The sequence below is a fragment of the Octopus sinensis genome, linkage group LG17, assembly GCF_006345805.1.
Source record: "Octopus sinensis linkage group LG17, ASM634580v1, whole genome shotgun sequence".
In the NCBI taxonomy this organism is placed as follows: domain Eukaryota; kingdom Metazoa; phylum Mollusca; class Cephalopoda; order Octopoda; family Octopodidae; genus Octopus; species Octopus sinensis.
This window is the reverse complement of record NC_043013.1, coordinates 8,316,392-8,342,178: the sequence shown is the minus strand read 5'-3', so window position 1 is coordinate 8,342,178 and position 25,787 is coordinate 8,316,392. Positions and strand designations below refer to the sequence as shown.

The 25,787-nt window shown below is 37.2% G+C and overlaps 1 protein-coding gene across 12 annotated transcripts in view; it reads right to left on the bottom strand.

The window, feature by feature from the left end:
* The window catches only part of LOC115220974 (diacylglycerol kinase beta), a 522,104-nt gene that overhangs the window by 112,845 nt on the left and 383,472 nt on the right, over nucleotides 1-25,787 (bottom strand). For all 12 annotated transcript variants that reach the window (XM_036510316.1, XM_036510321.1, XM_036510323.1 and 9 more), the window contains 3 exons: nucleotides 6,884-6,933; nucleotides 5,138-5,212; nucleotides 595-714 (listed from right to left, as the gene is read on the bottom strand). In XM_036510316.1, the coding sequence (XP_036366209.1) occupies nucleotides 595-714; nucleotides 5,138-5,212; nucleotides 6,884-6,933 (245 nt within the window). The remainder of the gene's footprint in view (nucleotides 1-594; nucleotides 715-5,137; nucleotides 5,213-6,883; nucleotides 6,934-25,787) is intronic.

Below are 25,787 nucleotides of genomic sequence, written 5' to 3'. Positions count from 1 at the left end.
TCGACCCTGGGGCTTATTCTTTGTAAGCCCAGTACTTATTCTATCGGTCTCTTTTGCCGAACCGCTAAGTGACGGGGATGTAAACACACCAGCATCGGTTGTCAAGCAATGCTAGGGGGACAAACACAGACACACAAACACACACATACATATATATATATATATACATATATACGACAGGCTTCTTTCAGTTTCCGTCTACCAAATCCACTCACTAGGCATTGGTCGGCCCGGGGCTATAGCAGAAGACACTTGCTCAAAATGCCACGCAGTGGGACTGAACCCAGAACCAGGTGGTTGGTAAACAAGCTACTTACCACGTATATATTATATTGCCTTTTATTTTTTACTTGTTTCAGTCACTGGCCTGTGGCCATGCTAAGACATTACTTTGCAGCATTTACTGAAACAAATTAGCCCCAGTACTTAATACACACACACACACACACACACACACACACACAATAACACTGTAATACTGGTATTTATTTGATCGACCCTGGAAAGGTGAAAGTGGAATTTTCATTTTAATATATTTTATTATTTTCAAGGTTTACTTGGTGCAGGAATTCATAAAATTTCAAGAATACTTACAACATCAAGACCAAGCAGGACTAAAAGCGGGATTGTTGTAAGGCCACCTTTCTTCCATTCTTCAAGGGTCACTCTTCCATCGGAATCGTAGTCAATGGCTCTCATCATGTCTTGCAGAATCTGTCAATATGCATAATAACAAGGCAAAGCAGTTAGATTTCTATAGAAGTTGAAGGCAATATAAAAAAAGAAAAGTAAAGCCCCACCCTTCAGTTATGAATGACCATGGGATTGCACCTAGAAAGTTACCCTCCAAAGCACAAATCCAGGTAATAAAGTTACTCTCCAAAGCACAAATCCAGGTAATAAAAGACCAGCAGTTGCCCATACATACCAGTTTCTCCTCTTCACACCACTGATGCTATCCATATATAATTCTATATATGGATAGTATTATTAGTACAAAATGCTATGTTTTAGTGACATTTTTAAAAGGAAGACAGTAATAATCACAAATTTATTCAACAAAATTAGACAATATGTAAATACATTTTTGATTGTCTTTATTTATGTATAAACAGCAGAGAAGATAAAGGGGGTAAAAAAAGAAGACAAAACAAGACTTAATAATCTTTATATATAAAAGTGAGGTTGTGTGCTGTCTGTCTCCTAAGATTTAGATTCCTAACTACTCCCACATTTTGCGGTGCAGTTTAACCAAAACCAGGTATCTTATAGTCGTGATTCATATCGAGCCCTTCTGGCTATAAGCGCGCATCTACGATGAGTCTATGATTTAAAAAAAATTTACCATCAATTTTTCCCATTTTTAATGCATTTTTGGCATATATAAGGGAAGTAAATTTTCTTATATAAAATATAATACCATTAAGGATTATATAATCATAGCTAGATTAAAAGTCTAGTGCTTATTTGGTTTCAGCCACTTAATAAAATTAATAATAGTTATTTTATGAACCTCATCAATATACAAAAGTATATAAGAACAGTCATACTACGTCTACAAAATGTCAATATCAAGCTGCAGCTTTCTAAAAATCTATTATTAAATCTCAGAATATAAAAAGCTACAGTAACCCCCCCCCCCTTTGTGGTTAGCCATATTGAGATGGCTATTATACTTTACATCTCTAAAAATGCTTATATAATTATTTCCCTTACAAACCCAAGCAACACCGGGCGATACTGCTAGTATTCTATATAAAGCAACTGTTGCCGATATGAACAATCAGGAAAGAAAGACAGCTTCCAATAAGGCAAAGTGAGGTTGTAATTTTGCAGATTATTAAATAAAATCTCATTTTTAATAACGATATTGAAACCGTCTCAAAGTGGCTGTGATTGACAAGTGACCACAAATGGAACCATTTCACAGGCAAAAATTAATTCAATCCTTGCTGCCCCACTCAAGTGAAGCAGATAGGTAAAGGGGCAAAAGACTCGAGGCCCAGAGATATCTGATTATGATACAGAAGGGAGTCCAACATTTGCAATGAATTCAGAAAAAAAAGAACTTGTAATACTTCTAAGTAGTTCCTGCAATTTCTTCATGGAGCAAAGCATTTCTGATGTTTATTTCATCTGCTTCTAGTGAAGAACAATTTCAAAGTAGAGGGCAATTAATTAATTGGTCTATTAGTCCAGTCATTTGTAGTTTTGAAAGAGAATCTGCTCTCAGGAAAATAACAATCAATAGCACTTGGAACTCTCATGACTAAAACAAAGACTTTATTAAAAAAATACATTTTTTTGTTTTTTGTTTGTTCTCTATAGATTAGTCAGAAGAAGGGTTGTGTTTATGATCCCCTTTGAAACCTCAGAGGGATAGAAATGAGAGAGCTATACTTAGACTAGAGGCCTGGCCTTAATACTTACAAAAGGGTGAATGGATTCTATTAAAGGTGTCCAAGGAGTTTTAGAAGGTATTAAACAAGATAACAGATTTAATTAACCATCCAAGAGTGGAGGATATTGTCTCAAATAGTAATTTATTTTATAGAGCATTGTAAAGGTGAGACAATTAAATTGATAGGGTATTGGATTATCTGCACTTGAACTGAAGTCTTAGTCTGGCATCTTATTGTTTCTTGGTAAGATAATTTATTGTACATAGTTTCAGTACCTGATGGGAGACTGTACTAAATCATCTTGGAATGTTCAACCTTGGGTCAAGGTCTATTAATGATCTCTTGCTACTGAATCTGGTCACTGGCTTTTGGTCCAGATTGCTCATGTAATGGTTGTTATACAATAGTCAATTCCATATGGAATTTATCATACACATGCACACAGAAACAGGTGACTTACTCAGCTATGAGAAATTCCCATTGTTGTGCGCACTTAAAGATGTGTATACAAACACTGATCCTTAACATACCACTTAATCAAAAATCAGTGGAGCATTTTGGTTCAGCTTATGTTCAGTTCTTTGCAATCTCTTTGATTAGTATAATCAAATTTCTTTTACTTCATTAGTGAGCAATAAAGAGATTGAGATGTAAGGCTGTTGCAAATACAGACAATTAGTTAGTCAAATATCTTGTACTGAATCTTTCTGGAAGAGGGAAAAACATTATTTATGGTTTGACAGTGATGTAAACTTGGTAAACTTGTTCAAACAAATTTACTTGATGGCTGAAGTAATCTAATAAATTCTTCTCAACCAATCAGTGATTAGTGTGATGTTATATAAATGGGTATGCCTAATCATTGGCAGTGATCAGTTCAGTAACCAAATAGCACAGTGGTGACAAAGACTGCTCCTGCAGCTATGCAGTATGCAATAAAACACAACCAACCAGCAATGCAACGACATGGTCAGCAGTATAATAACTTATAGAAAGTAAATTTTACAATCAGCAACTGTTATAACTTCAGAGCCATTTGAACATATTTTGCATCAACAAGATATATTTGAATTTATTTTTCCACATTTACGAACATTATTTCATTAATTTCCTGCTTACTTTTGTCTATACGTCAGTATCTCAAAGACTTCTAATTTATTTGACAATACTTTTGTTTATGCCCAAGTTTCACTTCTGTATAGTAAAAGCAATGGTATTTGACAAATCCCCACACCCCAACAAGTTCAGTTTCATCTTGGCAAAGTATATAAAATGCTTTAGTTTTAACTAGACTCAAATGACAAAATAATTTTCTTTGGCAGATTCTGGATGTAGAAGATCAGACTACATCAACCAATATGTCTGTCCTTCACTATTTAATGCAACAGTGCATAATTTGAGAGGGGTTCGATAGCTATTTCTAACAATCCCTCAACAGGCCTTGGGATAGAGGTGTAAAACAGATAGTGCAATGTTCACACTGTATTAACCCCTGTCACTGTGAAAATAAGTTTCACGGTTATTCTAAATATGATTTTTAAATATTTACCAAAAAAATAGAATTGGTACTTTCAGCAAGACACATTGCCCAAATAAACTTGACACATATCTCAACAGAAAAAAATTCCAAACAAAACATTCCTCAACAAAAGATAGACTTGTACATAAAAAAGATAAGGGTAATGAAATTTTGAGTGGATAATTTTGGTTTCTGCAATAAAAGGGTCAATGGTACTTATGGTTATTACCAACTATACTGATGAGTGAAGGCCAAAGTTGATAATCAATTAAGGAATCATTATTTTCCTTATTGCGGAGGCGCAATGGCCCAGGGGTTGGGGCAGCGGACTCGCGGTTGTAGGATCACAGTTTTGATTCCCAGACTGGGCACTGCGAGTGTTTATTGAGCAAAAACACCTAAAGCTCCACAAGGCTCCGGCAGGGGGTGGTGGTGAACCCCTGCTGTACTCTTTCACCACAACTTTCTCTCACTCTTTCTCTCTGTTTCTGTTGTACCTGTATTTCAAAGGGCCAGCCTTTTCACACTCCATGTCATGCTGAATCTCCTCGAGAACTACGTTAAGGATAGACGTGTCTGTGGAGTGTTCAGCCACTTGCACGTTAATAAATGAGCTGTGATGTCACTGGTGCCAAGCTGTATCGCCCTTAGCCTTTCCCTTGGATAACATCGGCGGCGTGGAGAGTGGGGGCTGGTATGCGTGGGTGACTGCTGGTCTTCCATAAACAACTTTGCCCAGACTCGTGCTTCGGAGGGTAACTTTCTAGGTGCAATCCCATTGTCATTCATGACCGAAGGGGGTCATAACACAACAATTTTCCTTATTAGTGCTATTTCTAACCCAAGTTTAAACTAAATTCATATTAGAATATGCTGATTAGTGATAGAGATAATTCCCTTTCCAGGTAGTTCAAATCCTACAATTATCACACTTGCTTCAGACAGGTATAAAACCAAGACAAAACTACTGCTGTATTTTCCAGAATACAAATCGAACTTTTGAAACCAAAATTGACACCTCATAAAGGTAGGTGGGCTTATACACCAATGCAACTTTGGAAGACCAAAAATTCCATGTGAAATTTCATGTGACTTGGAAGCAATGTTACACTACATGTATACACTATATACTACATTAATTTATTTGCTAGAAAATATGGTATTTAAAAGTATTTAATACATAAGAGGAAATTTTTTTGAAAAGCTTTATACTTACCGGTTTTAGCTCGGAAACATCCCAACCAAGGTACTCAGCAACTGACATCATTTGGTTGATGATACAATCAATTTCCTGAATATGAAACAAATAACAATTAGACATTCAAATAGTCAAACTACACACTCATGGTCTTTCTAACATACACACACACACACACACACACAGATGTTAGTTGCTCATGTATCTGAAAAAGAAGTACACTCTAAAACAATACAGCAGTTGCATATTTAGAAAGTTGTTTGCTTTGACTGGTCAGAAAGTGACCATTGGTTTTGCACCTGTTGGTTGCCTATATAGCTAAGTACTGTATAAGTGTAAACACATTGGTCACTCTGTCCAGCTATAACAAACAACTTTCTAAACACACACACACACACATATATATATATATATCATCATCATCATCATCATCATCATATATATATATATATATATATTTATATATATATATATAATATATTTATATATATATATATATTTATATATATATATTATTATATATATGATATATATGATATATATAATATATATATATATATATTTATATATATATATATATATATATATATATATATATATATTTATATATATATGATATATATTATATATATATATATATTTATATATATATGATATATGATATATATATATATATACACACGTACACAAGTATACGTATATAAGTATGTAGCATTTATTATTCACAGAATTTACAAAAGAGCTACTAATAGTTTCATACCATAGCAACACAACAATTTGGCAGATTTATATAACATGCCATGTGTCTCCAAGCATTCCTTCATGTTCAGTGCTTACCATTATCTAATTGTTATTAGATGGCCTAATGGTTAGGGTGTTGCACTCACAGCCACAAGATCATGGTTTCAGTTCCTAGACTAGATGGTGTATTGTGTTCTTGAGCAAAACACCTCATGTTGTTCTATGATCACTTCAATACCTAAACATGTGGTACACCATGAAGCTGTTCAGGCTGTGTTGATTTGATGGAAGGAGTGAGATGATGTGTGGCACAAACATTTGATCATTATAAACAAATCATTTTTGCAGGTTCTTTGGCAAAAGCTGAATGCTCATACATCACCTTTGATGAGGGAGTCCATCATGCATGTATGTATTTTTATACTTATGTGGCTCCCTAACCTCCTTCATACAGTGAGCCAAAAAATATTTTTAGGCATCAATAATGAAGAAACATAAGAATAATAAGCATTAATTCATTCTTTGAACCCACAAGTACACTTCATTGGGCATGATATCAATTCCCAATATCCCTGAAGATGCGAAACCAGATACCGGCACAGTTTCTGTTACAGCTCTGTAATTGCTTAAAACATAGTTATTTTCAGCATTAAACATAAAAATATGTGGCCATCTGCATTTGTGTAATTATTTGTGCAGGTGGCACGTAAAATGCACCAATCCGACTGTGGCCGATGCCAGCCTCGCCTGGCACCAGTGCAGGTGGTACGTAAAAAGCACCCACTACACTCAAGGAGTGGTTGGCGTTAGGAAGGGCATCCAGCTGTAGAAACATTGCCAGATAAGACCGGAGCCTGGTGCAGCCTTCTGGCTTCCTAGATCCCTGGTCAAACCGTCCAACCCATGCTAGCATGGAGAACGGACGTTAAACGATGATGATGATGATGATGATGATGATGATTTCAGTGAATCATTTTACCATTTATCAGAAGAGAAACAATGAAATCACAGAAGTACACTTACATTGGAGTCCAGGTAACCATTGTTATCACTGTCATATAAGCGGAACATAACTGAAAGAAACAAAAATGGAACATTTTGAAAGATGCAATGATACAGCAATGATTTAACCTGAAAACTGAAAGAATTAACATACCTTTATGTAAATATATGCATATATCAAGATCTATATATCTATATCTATCTATCTTTCTGTCTGTCTGTCCATCTGTCAGTCTGTCTGTTCGTCTGTCTGTCTGCTACATTCTACTTTAAAAATAACTATTTTTATAACAATGGCCAGAATATACATAATTCATGACACAACAACTTACACTCTCTTTTACTCTTTTACTTGTTTCAGTCATTTGACTGCGGCCATGCTGGAGCACCGCCTTTAATCGAGCAAATCGACCCCGGGACTTATTCATTGTAAGCCCAGTACTTATTCTATCGGTCTCTTTTGCCGAACCGCTAAGTGACGGGGACATAAACACACCAGCATCAGTTGTCAAGCAATGCTAGGGAGACAAACACAGACACACAAACACACACGCACATACACATATATATACATATATACGACAGGCTTCTTTCAGTTTCCGTCTACCAAATCCACTCACAAGGCATTGGTCGGCCCGGGGCTATAGCAGAAGACACTTGCCCAAGGTGCCACGCAGTGGGACTGAACCCGGAACCATGTGGCTGGTAAGCAAGCTACTTACCACACAGCCACTCCCACACCTATACACTTTTGAAAATCTAATGTGAAACTGGTCAAGTGTATTCTTGTATTTCAAAATATAATTAAATTCTAATTAATTCTAATTTATTTTGTGTCCATTTTGAAATTTAACTCTTTCATTCCTTCACTTGTTTGGATTAATAACAATTTATGCATATATATATATATATATATATATATATATATATATATATATACACATATATATATACGCATAAATTATTCCCCAGACCTTTCTCCTAACGACTACTACTTTTTCAAGCACCTTGATAGTCTCCTGCTAGAGAAGGAGTTCAAAAATCAAGCCAATGCTGAAAGTGCGTTCAAAGAGTTCATCAGCTCCAGAACTCCAAATTTTTATGTTACTAAAATAAACAAACTTGTAACTCGTTGGCAAAAATGTGTTGATTGTAATGGTACTTACTGTGATGAATAAAATTTCTGCATTGTTGAAATATATTGTGATGAATTTCATGTTTCAGAGCGTTGCTTACTTTTTAATCAGCCTCATATATATACCAAATATATACGTTTTATTTATTATTTTGCACATTACTTAATCATTGGTATATTATTGTTATTGTATATTTAATATTTCTATTATATGTAATTTTCTAGATGGTGTAATATAATTGTTCATTTTGAATTGATAAAAGGTGGTTTTTTCTAATTTTTATATATATATTATAGTTTGTGAAATTTGATTTAGTATTTCTAAACTGAATTTTCCCTTGTAAGTTGCCAGCCTCGGCTGGCCCCCGTGCCGGTGACACGTAAAAGCACCGTTGTTCGTGGCCGTTTGCCAGCTCTGTCTGGCCCCATGTCGGTGGAACGTAAAAGCACCATCCGTTCGTGTTCGTTGCCAGCCTCGGCTGGCCCCCATGCCGGTGACACGTAAAAGCACCGTCCGTTCGTGGCCGTTTGCCAGCTCTGTCTGGCCCCGTGTCGGTGGCACGTAAAAGCACCATCCGTTCGTGTCCGTTGCCAGCATCGCCTGGCCCCGTGCCGGTGACACGTAAAAGCACCATCCGTTCGTGGCCGTTTGCCAGCTCTGTCTGGCCCCGTGTCGGTGGCACGTAAAATCACCATCCGTTCGTGTCCGTTGCCAGCATCGCCTGGCCCCGTGCCGGTGACACGTAAAAGCACCATCCGTTCGTGTCCGTTGCCAGCATCGCCTGGCCCCGTGCGGTGACACGTAAAAGCACCATCCGTTCGTGGCCGTTGCCAGCTCTGTCTGGCCCCGTGTCGGTGGCACGTAAAAGCACCATCCGTTCGTGTCGTTGCCAGCATCGCCTGGCCCCGTGCCGGTGACACGTAAAAGCACCATCCGTTCGTGGCCGTTTGCCAGCTCTGTCTGGCCCCGTGTCGGTGGCACGTAAAATCACCATCCGTTCGTGTCCGTTGCCAGCATCGCCTGGCCCCGTGCCGGTGACACGTAAAAGCACCATCCGTTCGTGTCCGTTGCCAGCATCGCCTGGCCCCGTGCCGGTGACACGTAAAAGCACCATCCGTTCGTGGCCGTTTGCCAGCTCTGTCTGGCCCCGTGTCGGTGGCACGTAAAAGCACCATCCGTTCGTGTCCGTTGCCAGCATCGCCTGGCCCCGTGCCGGTGACACGTAAAAGCACCATCCGTTCGTGGCCGTTTGCCAGCTCTGTCTGGCCCCGTGTCGGTGGCACGTAAAAGCACCATCCGTTCGTGTCCGTTGCCAGCATCGCCTGGCCCCGTGCCGGTGACACGTAAAAGCACCATCCGTTCGTGGCCGTTTGCCAGCTCTGTCTGGCACCTGTGCAGGTGGCACGTAAAAAACACCCACTACACTCGCGGGGTGGTTGGCGTTAGGAAGGGCATCCAGCCGTAGAAACACTGCCAGATCTGACTGGGCCTGACGAAGCCTTCCAGCTTCACAGACCCCAGTTGACCCATCCAACCAATGCTAGCATGGAAAGCGGACACTAAATGATGATGATGATGATGAAGTTAGGAATAATATTCCCTCAAATTATATATATATATATATATATATATACATACATACATCTACACTGACACACACACACACACACAATTTATATATACATACAAACACATGTATTTATGAATATATATTACATATATGTGCATGTATATATATATATTATTTAATAAACACAATACATGTTTATTAAATGATATATATTTCTCAACTGAGAGTGTACTTTTTCTGTTGATCTTACCATTATGGTGCAGTTAAATATATACATACATACATATGTATATATATTATAGTAGGGTAGGCCGGTTTACGGGGTTACCTTGGGCTTCTCACTCATAAGGGGTTTAGCCTTATAGTGTATCTTCAGACCCCAAACACTGCTGGACTGAGACCTCTTTAAAATATTTTAAAGAGGTCTCTGGCCAGCAGAATATGGGGTCTGAAGATATGCCATAAGGATAGACCCCTTATGAATGAGAAACCCAGGGTAGCGCCATAAACTGGCCTACCCCACTGTAATATTAACTGCTCTGCATTTTAGAGTGTGCTTCTCCCCCAGTTTTATATATTCCTACATACATGCACTCACACACACAAGGTGCAGTGAATAAATTATCATCAAAATTAGGCAACAAATGAAAATAACACATCTCATTTTAACAGATATATTTACCAAAATTACATAAAAATATCTTGAAATACTTAAAGAGTAAATTGATTTAATAAAATTGCCATTGCCTTCAACCACAAGTTTCCAGACGATTTCAGAATCTCCTGCAATTCTTCTGGGCAGTCTCCTTGTTTAAGTTGGTGAATTCTGCAATAATCTCTCCCTTCAGTCTATCTTTGGTTCAAGGAGTTATGATGGTCAGTCACTCAGCTGTATCCCTCACATAATAATCAAGGGGGTTGCAGTCTGGTGAGTAAGGTGGCCAGATGTTATGTGGTCACAGAAATTGTCTGACAGCCATGACTGGGTTCTCCTGCTTGTGTGGCATGGTGCAGAGTCCTGTTGCCAGACATAGGGTCTTCCAGCAGCTACCCTCTTGACCCAGGGTAGCACTACCGCCTCCACACACTTGATGTAGGCCTCTGTATTGAGTTTGAGGTCGTGTGGGAAGATGAATGGAGGCATAAAGCCACCATCACTAGTGATCACTTGTAACACCTTGATGTTGACTGGATGTTTGATTTCTATCACTCTAGGTACATGTTTTGGGGACTCGGCAAGCCAATGGTTGTTCTGTGTGCTCACCATCTGATCTTGGTAGAAATTTTTCTTGTATGAGGAAAACCAAAGCATATTCAGTCGGAGGGAATGTTTGAGTTTGTGCAAAAGTTGTGTAGTGCAGTTTTTCTCCTTGTCCTTGATGGCTTGGGATAAGAATTGGCCCTTTCCCATCTTGTATGAGGAATGCTGAACGTTTCCATGCACTACCTGCCTGATGAGAAACTCAGACACTCCCATGTCCCTGGCAACAGACCTGATTGACTTGGAGAGACCATTATCAATCATGGCCTGGATCTCACCAACAAATTCAGAGTTTCTGGTAGAGTGAATTGCATCATGGTACTGTCTTTCTCCCAGATGGTGCTCAACTGACCCTACCATACTGTGTAATCGACAAAATCAAAAACAATCAATGTGTATGCACGAAATGAAAATTATAAAATGGTTGCAATTTACCCTTTGCACCCTGTATATGTATATGTATGTATATATATATACACACATATATGTGTGTATATATATATATATATTGATAGAAATGGTAAGACAACAAAAGAATGAAAGAGACCTCGATATTATGTAAATAGAGGAATTTATCAGTAAATATAATATGTGACAGTTATTTGGTAGCCATGATAAAACTCTGAGTTTCGGATGTCAGGGTGGAAGCCCATGCCGCCATCTCTTCAGTTATCTGGCCATCGAAAAAATGCTATGGAAAACCATTTTTTCGATGGCCAGATAACTGAAGAGATGGCGGCATGGGCTTCCACCCTGACATCCGAAACTCAGAGTTTTATCATGGCTACCAAATAACTGTCACATATTATATTTACTGATAAATATATATATATATATATATACCCATACATACAGACATATATGTATATATATGTATGTGTGTGTATATATATATATATATATTAAAAATTAATTAAGGGTAGAAATTGATATTAGTCAATTAAAACCAGTGGACTAGCATATTAAAAAGAATCCAAACATTAAAATATATATATATACCAATTAAGGACTGAACACGAAAAGTGGACAGTCAACATGCTAGATATAGACGTCAAATCGCCATTCTCCACAAAGATTATGTTCTCAAAAGTTTGTGCTGAATTTTATTTTATTTGAGAACATAATCTTTGTGGAGAATGGCAATTTGACGTCTATATCTAGCATGTTGACTGTCCACTTTTCGTGTTCAGTCCTTAATTGGTATATATATATATATATATATATATGTATATATATATATATATATATATATATATATATATATATATATATGTATAACGGGAAGCTTTATGAAAATAAACAAAAGACGAAGGCAGGTGGAATACAAACATTAGTATGCCGCTCAGGAATATAAATAAAACAAGTCTTTTACGTTTCGAGCCATATATAGATGTATGTGTGTATATATATATATCTACACACACACACACACACAAATATATATGGTCAAATTGAATAATCAAACATTAAAAAACTAACAACAAGAAAAAGAAGTTAATGTGAACGTGGAATGTATTAGTTCAACACTTGGTAAAGGTGGGAAAAAGGGAGGTTTTTTGACCTTTTGAGCAAAGCTTTTCATCAGAAAGGAAAGCAGAAAACTCCAGAGAAGGGGAAATATCACCAACAGCACATGTGTAGTTACATGGCTGAAGTGACCCGAAGTGGAAAGAGATAGAGAAAGTGGTTTTGGGGGACAGGAGAGTGCAAAGATAGTCAGTGTGTAGGACTGTGTGGCAAGTAGCTTGCTTACCAACCACATAGTTCCGGGTTCAGTCCCACTGCATGGCACCTTAGGCATGTGTCTTCTACTGTAGCCTCGAGCTGACCAAAGCCTTGTGAGTGGATTTGGTAGACGGAAACTGAAAGAAGCTCCTTGTATATATGTATATGTATTTATATATGTCTGTGCATGTTTGTGTGTCTGTGTTTGTCCCCCCAACATCGCTTGAAAACCGAAGTCTGGTGTTGGTGGATCTTTGGTGTAAGGCCAGGCCAAAGACAGTGGGGTGTGAGGTGGAGTGGCTGGCAGAGCAAAAATGATGAGCGATGGAGGTATTTTTTGTAGGTGAACATCCCATAAGTTTCTTGTGAATTGGTCTGCTTGCCGACAGCTTGTCTAACCAACATATAGACATATAGACCTGAACTTATGTTTTTTTTAAAGCCTGGTACTTATTTTATCAGCTTCTTTACCAAACTGCTAAGTTATGGGGACATAAACATAACAACACCAGTTGCAAGTGGTGCTGGGGGACAATCACACACACACACATATGATGGACTTCTTTCTGTTTCTGTCCATCCGATCGTGGCCGTTTGCCAGCCTCGTCTGGCCCCTGTGCCGGTGGCACATAAAAAGCACCATCTGATCGTGGCTGTTTGACAGCCTCGTCTGGCACCTGTGCTGGTGGCACATAAAAAGCACCCACTACACTCATGGAGTGGCTGGCGTTAGGAAGGGCATCCAGCCATAGAAACATTGCCAGATCAGACTGGGTCTGGTGCAGCCTTCTGACTTCCCAGACCCCAGTTGAACTGTCCAACCCATGCCAGCATGGAAAGTGGACGCTAAACGATGATGATGATGATTTCAATCACAAGGTTTTGGTCAGCCTGAGGCTATGGAAAAAAACGCTTTACCTAAGGTACCACGCAGTGGGACTGAACTCGGAACCATATAGTTGGGAAGCAACTTTCTTACCACACAACTACACCTGTGCCTCATAAATGATCATCAATATAAACTTCTGGAATATTATTATTCCTCAATGTCCAACCACTGAACGCTAATAAAATGAGATATAAATGTTTCACGTCCAGTGCCACTCAGAATTACTCTAATTCTTATCACAGCATTCGTACATATATTTAATGACATTTATAATTATTTATAAAACCCAATTATCTGCAAGATAAAACAATGAGGCGAATATAATAATTAAAACTTAATCCATTCTGATCACTTCTAAAATTCCATTCTATAATTCTATATTTAGTAAATCTGCCAAAGTTTGCTTATGAAAAGTTCACAATCTATATGAGCAGGTATAGCTGTGTGGTAAGAAGACTGGTAGAAACGTTAGCATGCCAGGCAAAATGCTTAGCAGTATTTCGTCTGCGGCAGCGTTCTAAGTTCAAATTCCGTCGAGGTTGACTTTGCCTTTCATCCTTTTGGGGTTGATAAATTAAGTACCAGTTACGCACCGGGGTCGATATAATCGACTTAATCCATTGTCTGTCCTTGTTTGTCCCTTCTGTGTTTAGCCCCTTGTGGGTAGTAAAGAAATAGGTATTTTGTCTGCCATTATGTTCTGAGTTCAAATTTCGCTGAGGTCGACTTTGCCTTTCATCCTTTCGAGGTCGATAAATTAAGTACCAGTTATGCACTGGGGTTGATATAATTGACTTAATCCCTTTGTCTGTCCTTGTTTGTCCTCTCTGTGTTTAGCCCCTTGTGGGTAGTAAAGAAATAGGTACATATAAAGCACCATCTGAACGTGGTCAATGCCAGTACTACCTTGACTGGCCCCTATGTTGGTGGCACATAAAAAGCACCCACTACACTCATGGACAAGTTGGCATTAGGAAGGGCATCCAGCTGTAGAAACACTACCAGATCAGACTGGAGCCTGGTGCAGCCTCCTGGCTTCCCAGACCCCGGTCGAACCATCCAACCCATGCTAGCATGGAAAACAGACGTTAAACAATGATGATGAAGTGCCTCTTTCAGTTTCTGCCTACCACTAATAATGCTTTGGTCAGCCTGAGGCTATAACAGAAAACACTTGCCTGAGGTCTCACACAGTGAGGCTGAACCTGGAACCATGTGGTTGGAAGGCAAACTTCTTACCACACAGCCATGCTAGCACACACACACACACACACACACATGCATGTATGAAACAGGCTTCTTTTAGCTTTTGTCTACTAAATCCACTCACAATGCTTTGGTCAATGCAGGGCCACAGTAGAAAACACTTGCCTGAGGTGTCTCAGCAAACTCCATTCGACGCATGCAAGCCAGGAGAAGTAGACATTAAAACGAAATATTAAATGCACACTGCATTTTATTTAGCAGCATGCTACTGTGCAGATACTAAGGTAAATATCTTCAACTGTAAGCATGGGCAGCAAGCAAAGTAACTTCAAATCTTTAGCTCCTACAGAGAAATAGTTTAATAGAAAACATGACTGGGTGTTAGTTCTTGTGTGTTCCAGAATGACTTGAGAGAGTCTGGTTGGTTGAGTGTGGGGACAGTTATTGAAGACAAATAAGAAAGGTTTATCAGTTGTCATGAAAAAGGGTTAACATGAGACAGAATAGTGGTTGATTGATATTCTGGGACTACATAAAAAGCACCATCCAATCGCGGCCGTTTGCCAGCCTCATCTGGCATGTAAAAAGCACCCACTACACTCATCGAGTGGTTGGCGTTAGGAAGGGCATCCAGCCATAGAAACATTGCCAGATCAGAATGGGCCTGGTGCAGCCTTCTGGCTTCCCAGACCCCAGTTGAACCGTCCAACCCATGCCAGCATGGAAAGCGGATGCTAAACGATGATGATGATGATGATGATGTTAGCACCAGGGTCTGGTGGCATAGCAGGGGAGTAGCAGGGGCGAGGTGAAGTTAAAAGACAGACATAATGTGTACATCTGAACGCAATTAGCTAGTTCTGAAGAGCAAGGGCTAATGTGGTAGGGACAAGGTAGGCAAGGAGAGGTCGTGTATCTACGGATCAGTGCCCAGAGGTCAAAGTGTGTTTGGTAAGCTGTTGTTATTTTTTGAGAACATGTGCACATGTGTGTGTGTGTGCATGTGTGTGAAAGAGAGAGAGAGAGAGAGAGAGAAAGAGAGAGAGAGTGAGAGAGAAAGAAAAAGAGGGTCAGTTTTATGTTCTAGACCCTCACCAAATGTACATATCAAAAACATTTCCCATGCCAATCCCATCAAACAACCCATGTGTTGGTGATGTAAATTTTGTATGTGGAATAACATTAGTATGCGGTCGATACATGGTTACCATTAGTAAACATCGTAAATAAAGTTTAAAATGTTGAGAAGTTTCAGCAAAATACCGAAACCAGAACTGAATATAAATAAAAAAAAATATATAAGTAAATGAATTATGGATTAGAATGGAAACAACATAAATCTTACAAGAAATAAAAAATAAAAAAACTTTTCAAAGGAATTTCACTGGCATGTTTAAACATTGCTACTAAAATTAAATACAACTCTCAAAACTCAAAACACACACTATATACATATACATACATACATATATATATACTATATATATATATATATATATATACATACCTAAACATATATATATATATATATATATATATGAATATTTGAGTAGTTGAATGAATTATCTTATTAAGGATAATTCGAGTTAACCGATACCTGGGTAGCAAATTCACATCAGAAAAAACACGGTTGAAGTTACGTGCCTAGGGCATAGATTACGTGCTTTTATGTGGAAATTTGTTTGTTTATTTTAAAAATATAAATATATGAAAGAATGGAGCTGAACGACGAATTAACAAAATTCCTTTATTTTCGACATATGTTTTGAAGGCTGCATATTCCTAATTGCGAAGGAATATGCAGCCTTCGAAAATAAAGGAATTTTGTTAATTCATCGTTCAACTCCATTCTTTCATATATTTATATTTTTAAAATATATATATATATGTTTATATTTAGGGCTAAACCACTAGGTGGATAACCATACACTAGAAGAAGATCACATACAATCTAACAACAAAGAAAGAATATATAAATATATATATACATAAATATATATGCACATGAAGATTTGAACCTGCAATCCCTTGACTGCGAGTCCGTGGCTCTAACCACTAGGCCATGTGCCTCCACATATGTATAAGTATATGTACATGAGTGAAAAAGAGAGACAGAGACAAACAGAAAAGAAGGAAAATTTCACTTGCATTTGAAAACTATGGAAATATCTTGAAGAAACTTTTCATTTAATTTTTCCACAATTTAATTGTTTTTCATGCTTAACTAGAGTTGAAAAAGTCACAAAGACTGAAACCGGCATTAAAATGTTCTTCATGATAAAATTATTTTAGCATTTTGTAACTTGTCTTATTTTCCTTATATGTGTGAGTTTGTGTTACGTATGTATGTATATATCTTTATATATATATATATATATATATATATATATATATATATATATATATATTATATATATATATATATATATATATCTTCTTTATATATAAAAGAGAGGTTTTGTGTCTGTCTCCTACGATTTAGATTCCTAACTACTCCCACATTTTGCGGTGCAGTGTAACCAAAAGTGGGTATCTTATAGTCGGGATTCATATCGAGCCCTTTTGGGTATTAGCGCACGTCTATGATGAGTCTACGATTTTAAAAAAATTTACCATCATTTTTTCCCATTTTTAATGCATTTTTTTGCTATTATATAAGGGAAGTAACTCTCTAAAAATATATTATTAAATCTCAGAACGTAAAAAGCTACAGTAACACCCCGCTTTGTGGTTAGCCATATTGAGATGGCTATTATACTTTACATCTCTAAAAATGCTTATATAGTTATTTCCCTTACAAACCCGAGCAACGCCGGGCGATACTGCTAGTAATTAATATAGGATAAAAAATTTTTCGGGAAAAAAATTTTATCAATGGCCAGCATATCAAAAAATGCCTTTAAAGGTAAAATTTATATATAATTTACAAGATAAGGGCAGAAGAAAAATTCTAATGCCAGATATGCCGAAACAAAAAATTGTCGATAACCATTATAATTATAATGGTTATCGACAATTTTTTGTTTCGGCATATCTGGCATTAGAATTTTTCTTCTGCCCTTATCTTGTAAATTATATATACATATATATATACACACACATGTATTATGAAAGATTTGGCCACTATTTCTAGTAGGCATGTATATATATATATATGTATATACACATATAAAGAAATATGTGCATACATATAATATATATATATATACATGTGTGTGTGTGTGTATGTATACACACACATGCATACATACATACGTGACGAGTAAGGTGTGATTTGAGGGAAACTTGGTTGCTATTTCTGACTCATAGATACACAGATACATATATGAGAGACATTGATTCCAAAAGAGAAAGAAAAAGTCAAAATAATATAAAGAAAAAAAAATTAGATTTTTCAACAGGGCTTTGTGGATTCTTAAAACTCAATTCCAGTGGGAAGTTATCTGTATGCATTGAATTAAATTTTATACAAACATTCAGTGCAAGATGACATATAAATAATAATACATATGGTTCTGTAGTAGGTGTAAGCATGGCTGTGGGATTAAGAAGTTTGTTTCCCAACCACATGGTTTTGGGTTCAATCCCACTGCGTGCTATCTTGGATATGCTTTTTTCTACTAGGGCCCTAAGCTAACTAAAACCTTGTGAGTGGCTCTGGTACATAGAAGTTGAAAGAAGTCCATCATGTATGTACATATGTGCGTTACCCTTGTAAATAAGTGTCAATGTTATACAAGTAATATCTATTTCTAGTCTTCCATAGAAAACATATCTAGCTATGGGAAATTATAATAATGAATTTATTGTATACAGTGCTCAGGTGCACTACAACTCATCAGAGAAAGTAACCCAAACTACGTGAACAGTAAATAAAACATGCACAGGAAGTGAACAGTGAAAAAGTCTGAAAGAAAGAAAAAAAAAGAAGAAATAGGGATGAGGGCATCAGGTGTACAGCTGGCAAATTTTAGGAAGCATGGACGTATTTCTGTAAGATATGAAAATTATGTATTAATGGAAAACCTCTATTAATGGCTGATGAGTGCTCAGCATTTTAAAACTGTTGTAATGCTTACAACATTTAATAAAATGATGTAGTGTGAAACGATCGTACCAAATTACCAAAGTTATTCTTGTTGCTTATTTTGATTATAATCACCCCATGGATTTATATGGATAACACCATTCAAAATTCTGGTGCATCTAACTTAATTACCATATTCATTTGAATCTAAATTTTGCTGAACTTATATATATATATATATACTTATATGGATTGTTGCAATTTTGCTTGTTTATGTCATTCAATCCAGTGCATGTCTATAAAACAAATTGTTACACATTGTTTCATAGACATGCAAACAATGTGTAACATCTTTTAAGTATCTTGAGAGGTATGAGGTATATTCTCTCCTCTCTCACATTAAAGACTTTTTCACTTCCTGGGCATTATACTAATACATCTGTTTGTTGTCTACACCACCTGTCTTTGTCTTTTGTTTTTTGTGAATTCTCCCCCTATATATATGTGTATACACACACACACACACACACACACACACATATATATATATATATATACACATGTAAAATTCTTTATCTGTCTGTCCGTTCCCTATGCATTCTCAAATGGCCGGACCAAATAAATTAAATTTTACAAGATTATAGTATCAGACCTTGTGAGTGTCAACATGTAATTTTTATTTTTCATTTGGATTAAAATAATATTACATTGGCACTGGTTCAGTATTACATGTTAAAGATGAAAGAATATGATCTATCTTGTAATGTGATATGATATTGTTTCACTTTTATTCTTTCACTTTTAATTTGAATGCGATAACACCAAGATCATATGAATAATCTATATCCTAATCTGGACAACATTACACGTCAGCAACTTTCTGTCTTTATGGCCATGACAGCGGTCATACCACCAAAGAAAAGATGTATTCTCTACAGAAACAAGTATAAAACAAGGAAGATTGTGGAAAACCAAAGGCATGAGATTCATATAAAGCTCCCATGCTGATGCAATGAATAAAACACCCATGTCAGTGCCACATAAAAAAGTACCTGTGCCATATAAAAAGTACTAAGTCACATATAAAACACCTGTGCCAGTGTCACATGTAAATCACCCCTGCTGGTGCCATGTATAAAGCAGCTGTGTTATTGCTGTGTATAAAGGACCCACACCAGTGCCAAAAGAAAAAGCACCCAGTATGCTCTGTGAAGTAGTTGGCATTAGGAAGGGCTTCCAGCTGTAGAAAATATGCCAAAGCAGAAAACTGGAGCTAGCCAGCATCTGTCAAATCATCCAACCCATGCCAGCATAGAAAAGGGATGATGACAATGATGACGACGATGATGGTGTGCCTAGATCTAGAGAGAGGGATAGAGGAGAAGAGAAAGAAAGAAAGAAGGTAAAATAGCAACTCCCATTTGTGATGTTGGCAGTTCTTAATTAAGATTTGTTATGTAAAAACAAAATCAGTTAGAAGAAGAAAAAGAAGAGGAGGGGAGAAGAAGAAGAAGAGAAAGAAGAAGAAGAAGAGAAAGAAGAAGGAGGAGGAGAAGAAAAAGAAGAGGAGGGGGAAGAAGAAGAAGAGAAAGAAGAAGGAGGAGGAGGAGAAAAAGAGGAGGAGGAGGGAGAAGAAGAAGAAGAGGAAGAAGAAGAAGAAGAAGAAGAGAAAGGAGGAGGAGAGAAGAAGAAGAGAAAGAAGGAGGAGGAGGAGGAGAAGAAGAAGAAGAAGAAGAAGAAGAAGAAGAAATCAATTTAATTGTGAAAGTTTGGTGCCACTAAAGATATTTCCATTATAAAAGCAAAAATGGTATTGATCTAAACAAGATTACAAACTGCAAACCAACAGCCCTTGACATGAAGCCTACAGATATACCAGCCTGAACACTGAATGCTTTTTTTTTTGTCTTTCATTCCTGCCATATTTCAATATATTATAATGGCATTTCAGATCAAAAATGCCACCTCAACTTATACCACTTCAATATTAAATTGATTAATTTTATTTCAACTTCAGGTCTTGAACTTCTTCAAACAAATTACTAATTCATCAAAGCTTTTTATTTTTATTTTAGTTCCAAAAATATTTCACGTTTTCTATCTTTTTTCTTTATCTGAACAGCTAAACATCAGAAAAAACCGCAAGGATTGCGATAGTTTTCATATGACAATGTCATTAACACTTTTTCAAATAATTAAATATTAAATCAATCGTCAACATCGCCCCCAACATTAATAGAGGCATAAAAATTGTAGATATATCCATGTTGTTGGTTAAAATTTGCTAGCCATTGATTTATACCTATATATAGGTATTTGACAAGTTCGAGAAACAAACGAAAGTACTAATAATAATGAATAAATAAAAATACTTTTTTTTCCAAAATTCTGGCGACCTTTTTTCTCAATATTCAATAACTGTACACCACACCTAACACTCTATACATATATATATATATACACACACACACACATATGTATGTGTAGCTGAAAAGTGCCTCGTGGGTGTAAAGTTTATTTAGTGTATTTCCATGTGGTTTTGAATTCTCTCTCACTATGTGGCAGTGAACTGGTAGAAATGTTGCAATGCCAGGTAAAATGTCTTTACATCCCGAGTTCAAATTCTGCAGAGGCTGTCTTTGGCTTTTATCTTTTCAGGGTCAATAAAATAAGTACCTGTTGAATGCTGGGGGGAGAAGGTGAATGTAACTGACTTACCCCCTCCCTCAAACATGCTGGCTTTGTACCAAAATTTGAAACCATATATTACATTGATTTAAGGCAGTGAGCTGGTAGAATTGTTTTTGTGCCATGCAAAATGTTTAGCGGCATTTCGGCTGTATGTTTTCAGTTCTAATTCCACTGAAGTCAGCTTTGCCTGGGTTTACTTTGAGCACTGGGGCCGATGTCATTGACTTAGCCCCTCCCCTGAAATTGCTGGCCCTGTGCAAAAATTTGAAACCAATTTTATTATGACAGTAGGTGTGGGGAGAGGCATCAATGTTCAATCTTTAGTCCTCTCAGTCCTACAGTGTACCACAAAGGATTTTAAGGCTGCCTGTCCATGGTAAGTACCATATGCTGATAATCTAGATGAATCTATAGTGAAACTAGAAAAGAAATTCCAAGCAAAACTTGGGATCACAGTAAACTTAGAAAAGGCAGGCCCTAGTATCACCAAGGAAACAACCAGTATGATACGCAGAAAAGGACTCGGTATAAATTCCATATGTTGTATACAGTGGAATCTATGGACACACAAGAGATGTAGTAGGATCACAGGTAGACTGATAGAGAAGCTAAGCTTTGTGTGTAGCAAATGCAGTGGAGCAATAAGTATTAAAAGAACACCAGAAATAGATTCTTTTAAATGCCTGGACAATTCACTAGAAATAGTTGATAGCTTCTGTAACCTAACATGACGCAAATAGCAGACACAGATGCTGTTTGGAAAGCAGAAAATATAGTATAGCTACAGCGTAGTGGTTGAAACCAGTAACAAAATAAATTGTCTGGGTCCACAATACAAAGTACAAGCATGGTTGTGTGGTAAGAAGTTTGCTTCCCAAATACATGGTCCCAGGTTCAGTCCCACTGCATGGCACCTTGGGTAAGTGTCTTCCACTATATCTTCAGGTTGACTAAAGCCTTGTGAGTGGATTTGGTAGATGGAAACTAAAGGAAGCTCAACACTTTGTGTGTGTCTTTGTATTTGTCCCTCACCACTTCTTGACAACCAGTGTTGGTTTGCTTACATCCCCATAACTTAGTAGTTTGGCAAAAGAGATTGATAAAATATGTACCCAGCTTAAACAAAAAAAGTACTGGGCCAATTCGACTGATCAAAACTTCTTGAAGGCAGTTCCCCAGCATGGCCACAGTCTAATGACTGAAACAAGTAAAAGGTAAAAGATAAATACAATACCAGTTTCTCAACTACACAGTTATGCCTGACAAATATATCTAATTTCAAGAGAAATTCTATGAGAAACCATACCCTCAATGCTTCTTTTGAAGATCATCTTCATGTAGAGGTAAAGAAAATCCTCTTAGTAGGGTCCAAATCTCTTCAGGATTGGCTTGTGGATTAGTTCAATTCACCGCCACAAGCCCATTATCCTTTCAGTAACATATCGAAATGCACTATTTTTGTTTTTTTTTTGTTGAAGTTAAGGTAGAAAATAATGAAGAATTTGGTAAAACCATGTTGTTATTTCACTTTTTGACTTGCAGTATTCTTGGTGTGTTTTCATGTGTTGAAATAAATTTTGATATCTTGGGAGATCCATTATACCAATAATAATTGGTGTGATGACTCTCCCAAGACACAACAGAATTTGTTTCAATACAAATTCACATCAAGAATCTTCGATTCTCTCAAGACACAACAAAATCTGTTGCAACACATGAATTCACATCAAGAATCTTTAACTCTCCCAAGACACAATAAAATTCGTTTTACAGACAAATTCTCATCAAGAATCTTACAAGTTAAATACAAAAACGAATTAAAATGATATCTAGCCAAGTTATCAAAATGCTGTCTAAAAATCAAAATACCCACTCAACAGCTCCACTTTATTAAAAAAAATGCATCACCTCCATGTTGAATTTTAAATCCTTTAATTCAGCTGTAAGGTAGAGCTGTAAGGAACACTGAGCAGGAAAACTAAAATGTAAGACATTGCTGCACATCACCTGTGTGTGTGTTGATATTATTATTGACATAATGACCCACCCAAGACATAACAAAATGTTGTTATTTAGCTGTTTAGAACATTAACTAACATGAAGCAGAAACTTTTAGCTTAGATCACTTTAAAACTGGAAGTTTGTATCATATAACCCAGGGTCAATCTCAGGTAGTTTGGTATCAAAAAGTTAAACTATAAGCGGAGGAGTGGCTGTGTCGTAAGTAGCTTGCTTACCAACTACATGGTTCCAGGATCAGTCCTACTGCGTGGTACCTTGGGTAAGTGTCTTTTACTATAGCCTCGGGCTGACCAAAGCCTTGTGAGTGGATTTGGTAGATGGAAACTGAAAGAAGCCCGTCGTATATATGTATATGTATGTATATATATGTGTGTGTGTGTGTGTTTGTCCCCCCCCCCAACGTCGCTTGACAACCGATGCTGGTGTGTTTATGTCCCCGCAACTTAGTGGTTCAGCAAAAGAGACCGATAGGATAAGTACTAGGCTTACAAAGAATAAGTCCTGGGGTCGATTTGCCCGACTAAAGGCGGTGCTCCAGCATGGCCACAGTCAAATGACTGAAACAAGTAAAAGAGTATCGTTTATACTCAGTAAACTGAAACTGTGACACAAGTTTAAACTCTGGCATGAAGCCATTTTACTTACTCCCTTGATGACTTTAGGAAAGATATGGACATCACAACATTGGATTTTTTCCATCACTACAATTACAAGCTACTTATGAAGAGGAGCTTTGAGTTCCCTTCATGGAGTATGTTGAGGTTAAACTGAGGAATATGAGAATTTTGTGTGTTAGTCATTCGATACCGCGTAATACTAACTACATGATACAAACTGAATTATTTGGCCAAGAAGCCAACTTTCCAAGACCTCGACTAGCAAAAGCTGGCATTATTGAGTAAAAGGTTTCTCAAAACAAACATCCAATCCCTAAAGACTAGATGTTCAAGACATTGGAGAATGTAAAGTTCACGAGGCTATAAAACACTTAATTTTATCATTACTGCCTTGCCCCGGGAGACTTCATTTTGTAAATGTAGAAACTTAATCATAACAGTCAAAAATCAATATGATTATCTTGCAAAGTCTCCAAATCACAAGATATGCAGGAATTATATACATAATGTTATCTGTGAGTTATGTTATTATCATTTATGAACTTATATAACAAATAATTATGATGATTTATAAATGGTGAAGCCACATGACTCAGTGGTGAGAGCGTCAGGATCACAATCATGAGGTAGTGAATTTGATTCCTGGGCTGAGATGTGTATTATGTCCATGAGCAAGACACTTTATTTCGCATTTCTCCTGTTCACTCATCTGTAGAAATGTGTTGCAACGTCACTGGTGCCAAGTTGTATCAGCCGTTGCCTTTCTCTTGGATAACATCAGTGGGTTAGAGAGTGGAGGCTAGTATGCATGGACGGCTGCTGGTCTTCCATAAACAACCTTGCCCAGGCTTGTGTCTCAGGTGCAATCCCATGGTCATTCATGACCGAAGGGGGACTTTACTTTTTTCAGCTTTTATAAATTGTAATAGCAAGCTCAATATGAAGTAGTTGCTTAAATAACTAAACAGCTGAGCAAGGTGAAAACAAGTACTACCCAGTACTTCCTTTTTTGGGTCCTTAGCTCTTAATGGAATCAAAGCAGTGCCATTATGATATAAAATATGTCTTGGGCACTTTAAGCTTGGTGGTGCCTATCCTATTTCAGGTCTAAACACAGGTAGTTTATTTCTAGAGAGAAAATGAGAAGGCGAGAATAACAGAAAGAAAGAGAAAAGAATTGAATTCAGTACTGGACTGGTATATATATAAATACGATGGGCTTCTTTCAGTTTCTGCCTACCAAATCCACTCACAAGGCTTTGGTCGGCCCGAGGCTATAGTAGAAGACACTTGCCCAAGGTGCCATGCAGTGAGACTGAACCTGGAACCATGTGATTGGTAAGCAAGCTACTTACCACTCAGCCACTCCTGTGATGTATGTGTGTATGTATTACAGTCCACTTTCTATTTTTCTCTTGCCGATTGTCTCTTTCAGTATAAACAAAACATACGCATGTTACATATATATGGTTGGTGTTGGAGTTAAGAAGGGTATCCAACTAAACAAATTATGGCAAAACTGAGGCACTGGAGCAAGACCTGGTCTTCTGAGGCATCACAGCTTGTTAAACCATCCAACCAATGCCAGCAATATAAAAAAAAAAAGAATAGACCTATGATCATGATGGCCATAATCATGATGGTATATTTATATGAAGAAACAGAAATATAGAAAAATGTGTGTCTGCAGATGTATTAAATATTATTTCTTATAAACAGACAGAAATAAAGGGAAAATAAATATCCGTTTCATGCCATGGTATTAAGCTTTGTTTTAATTG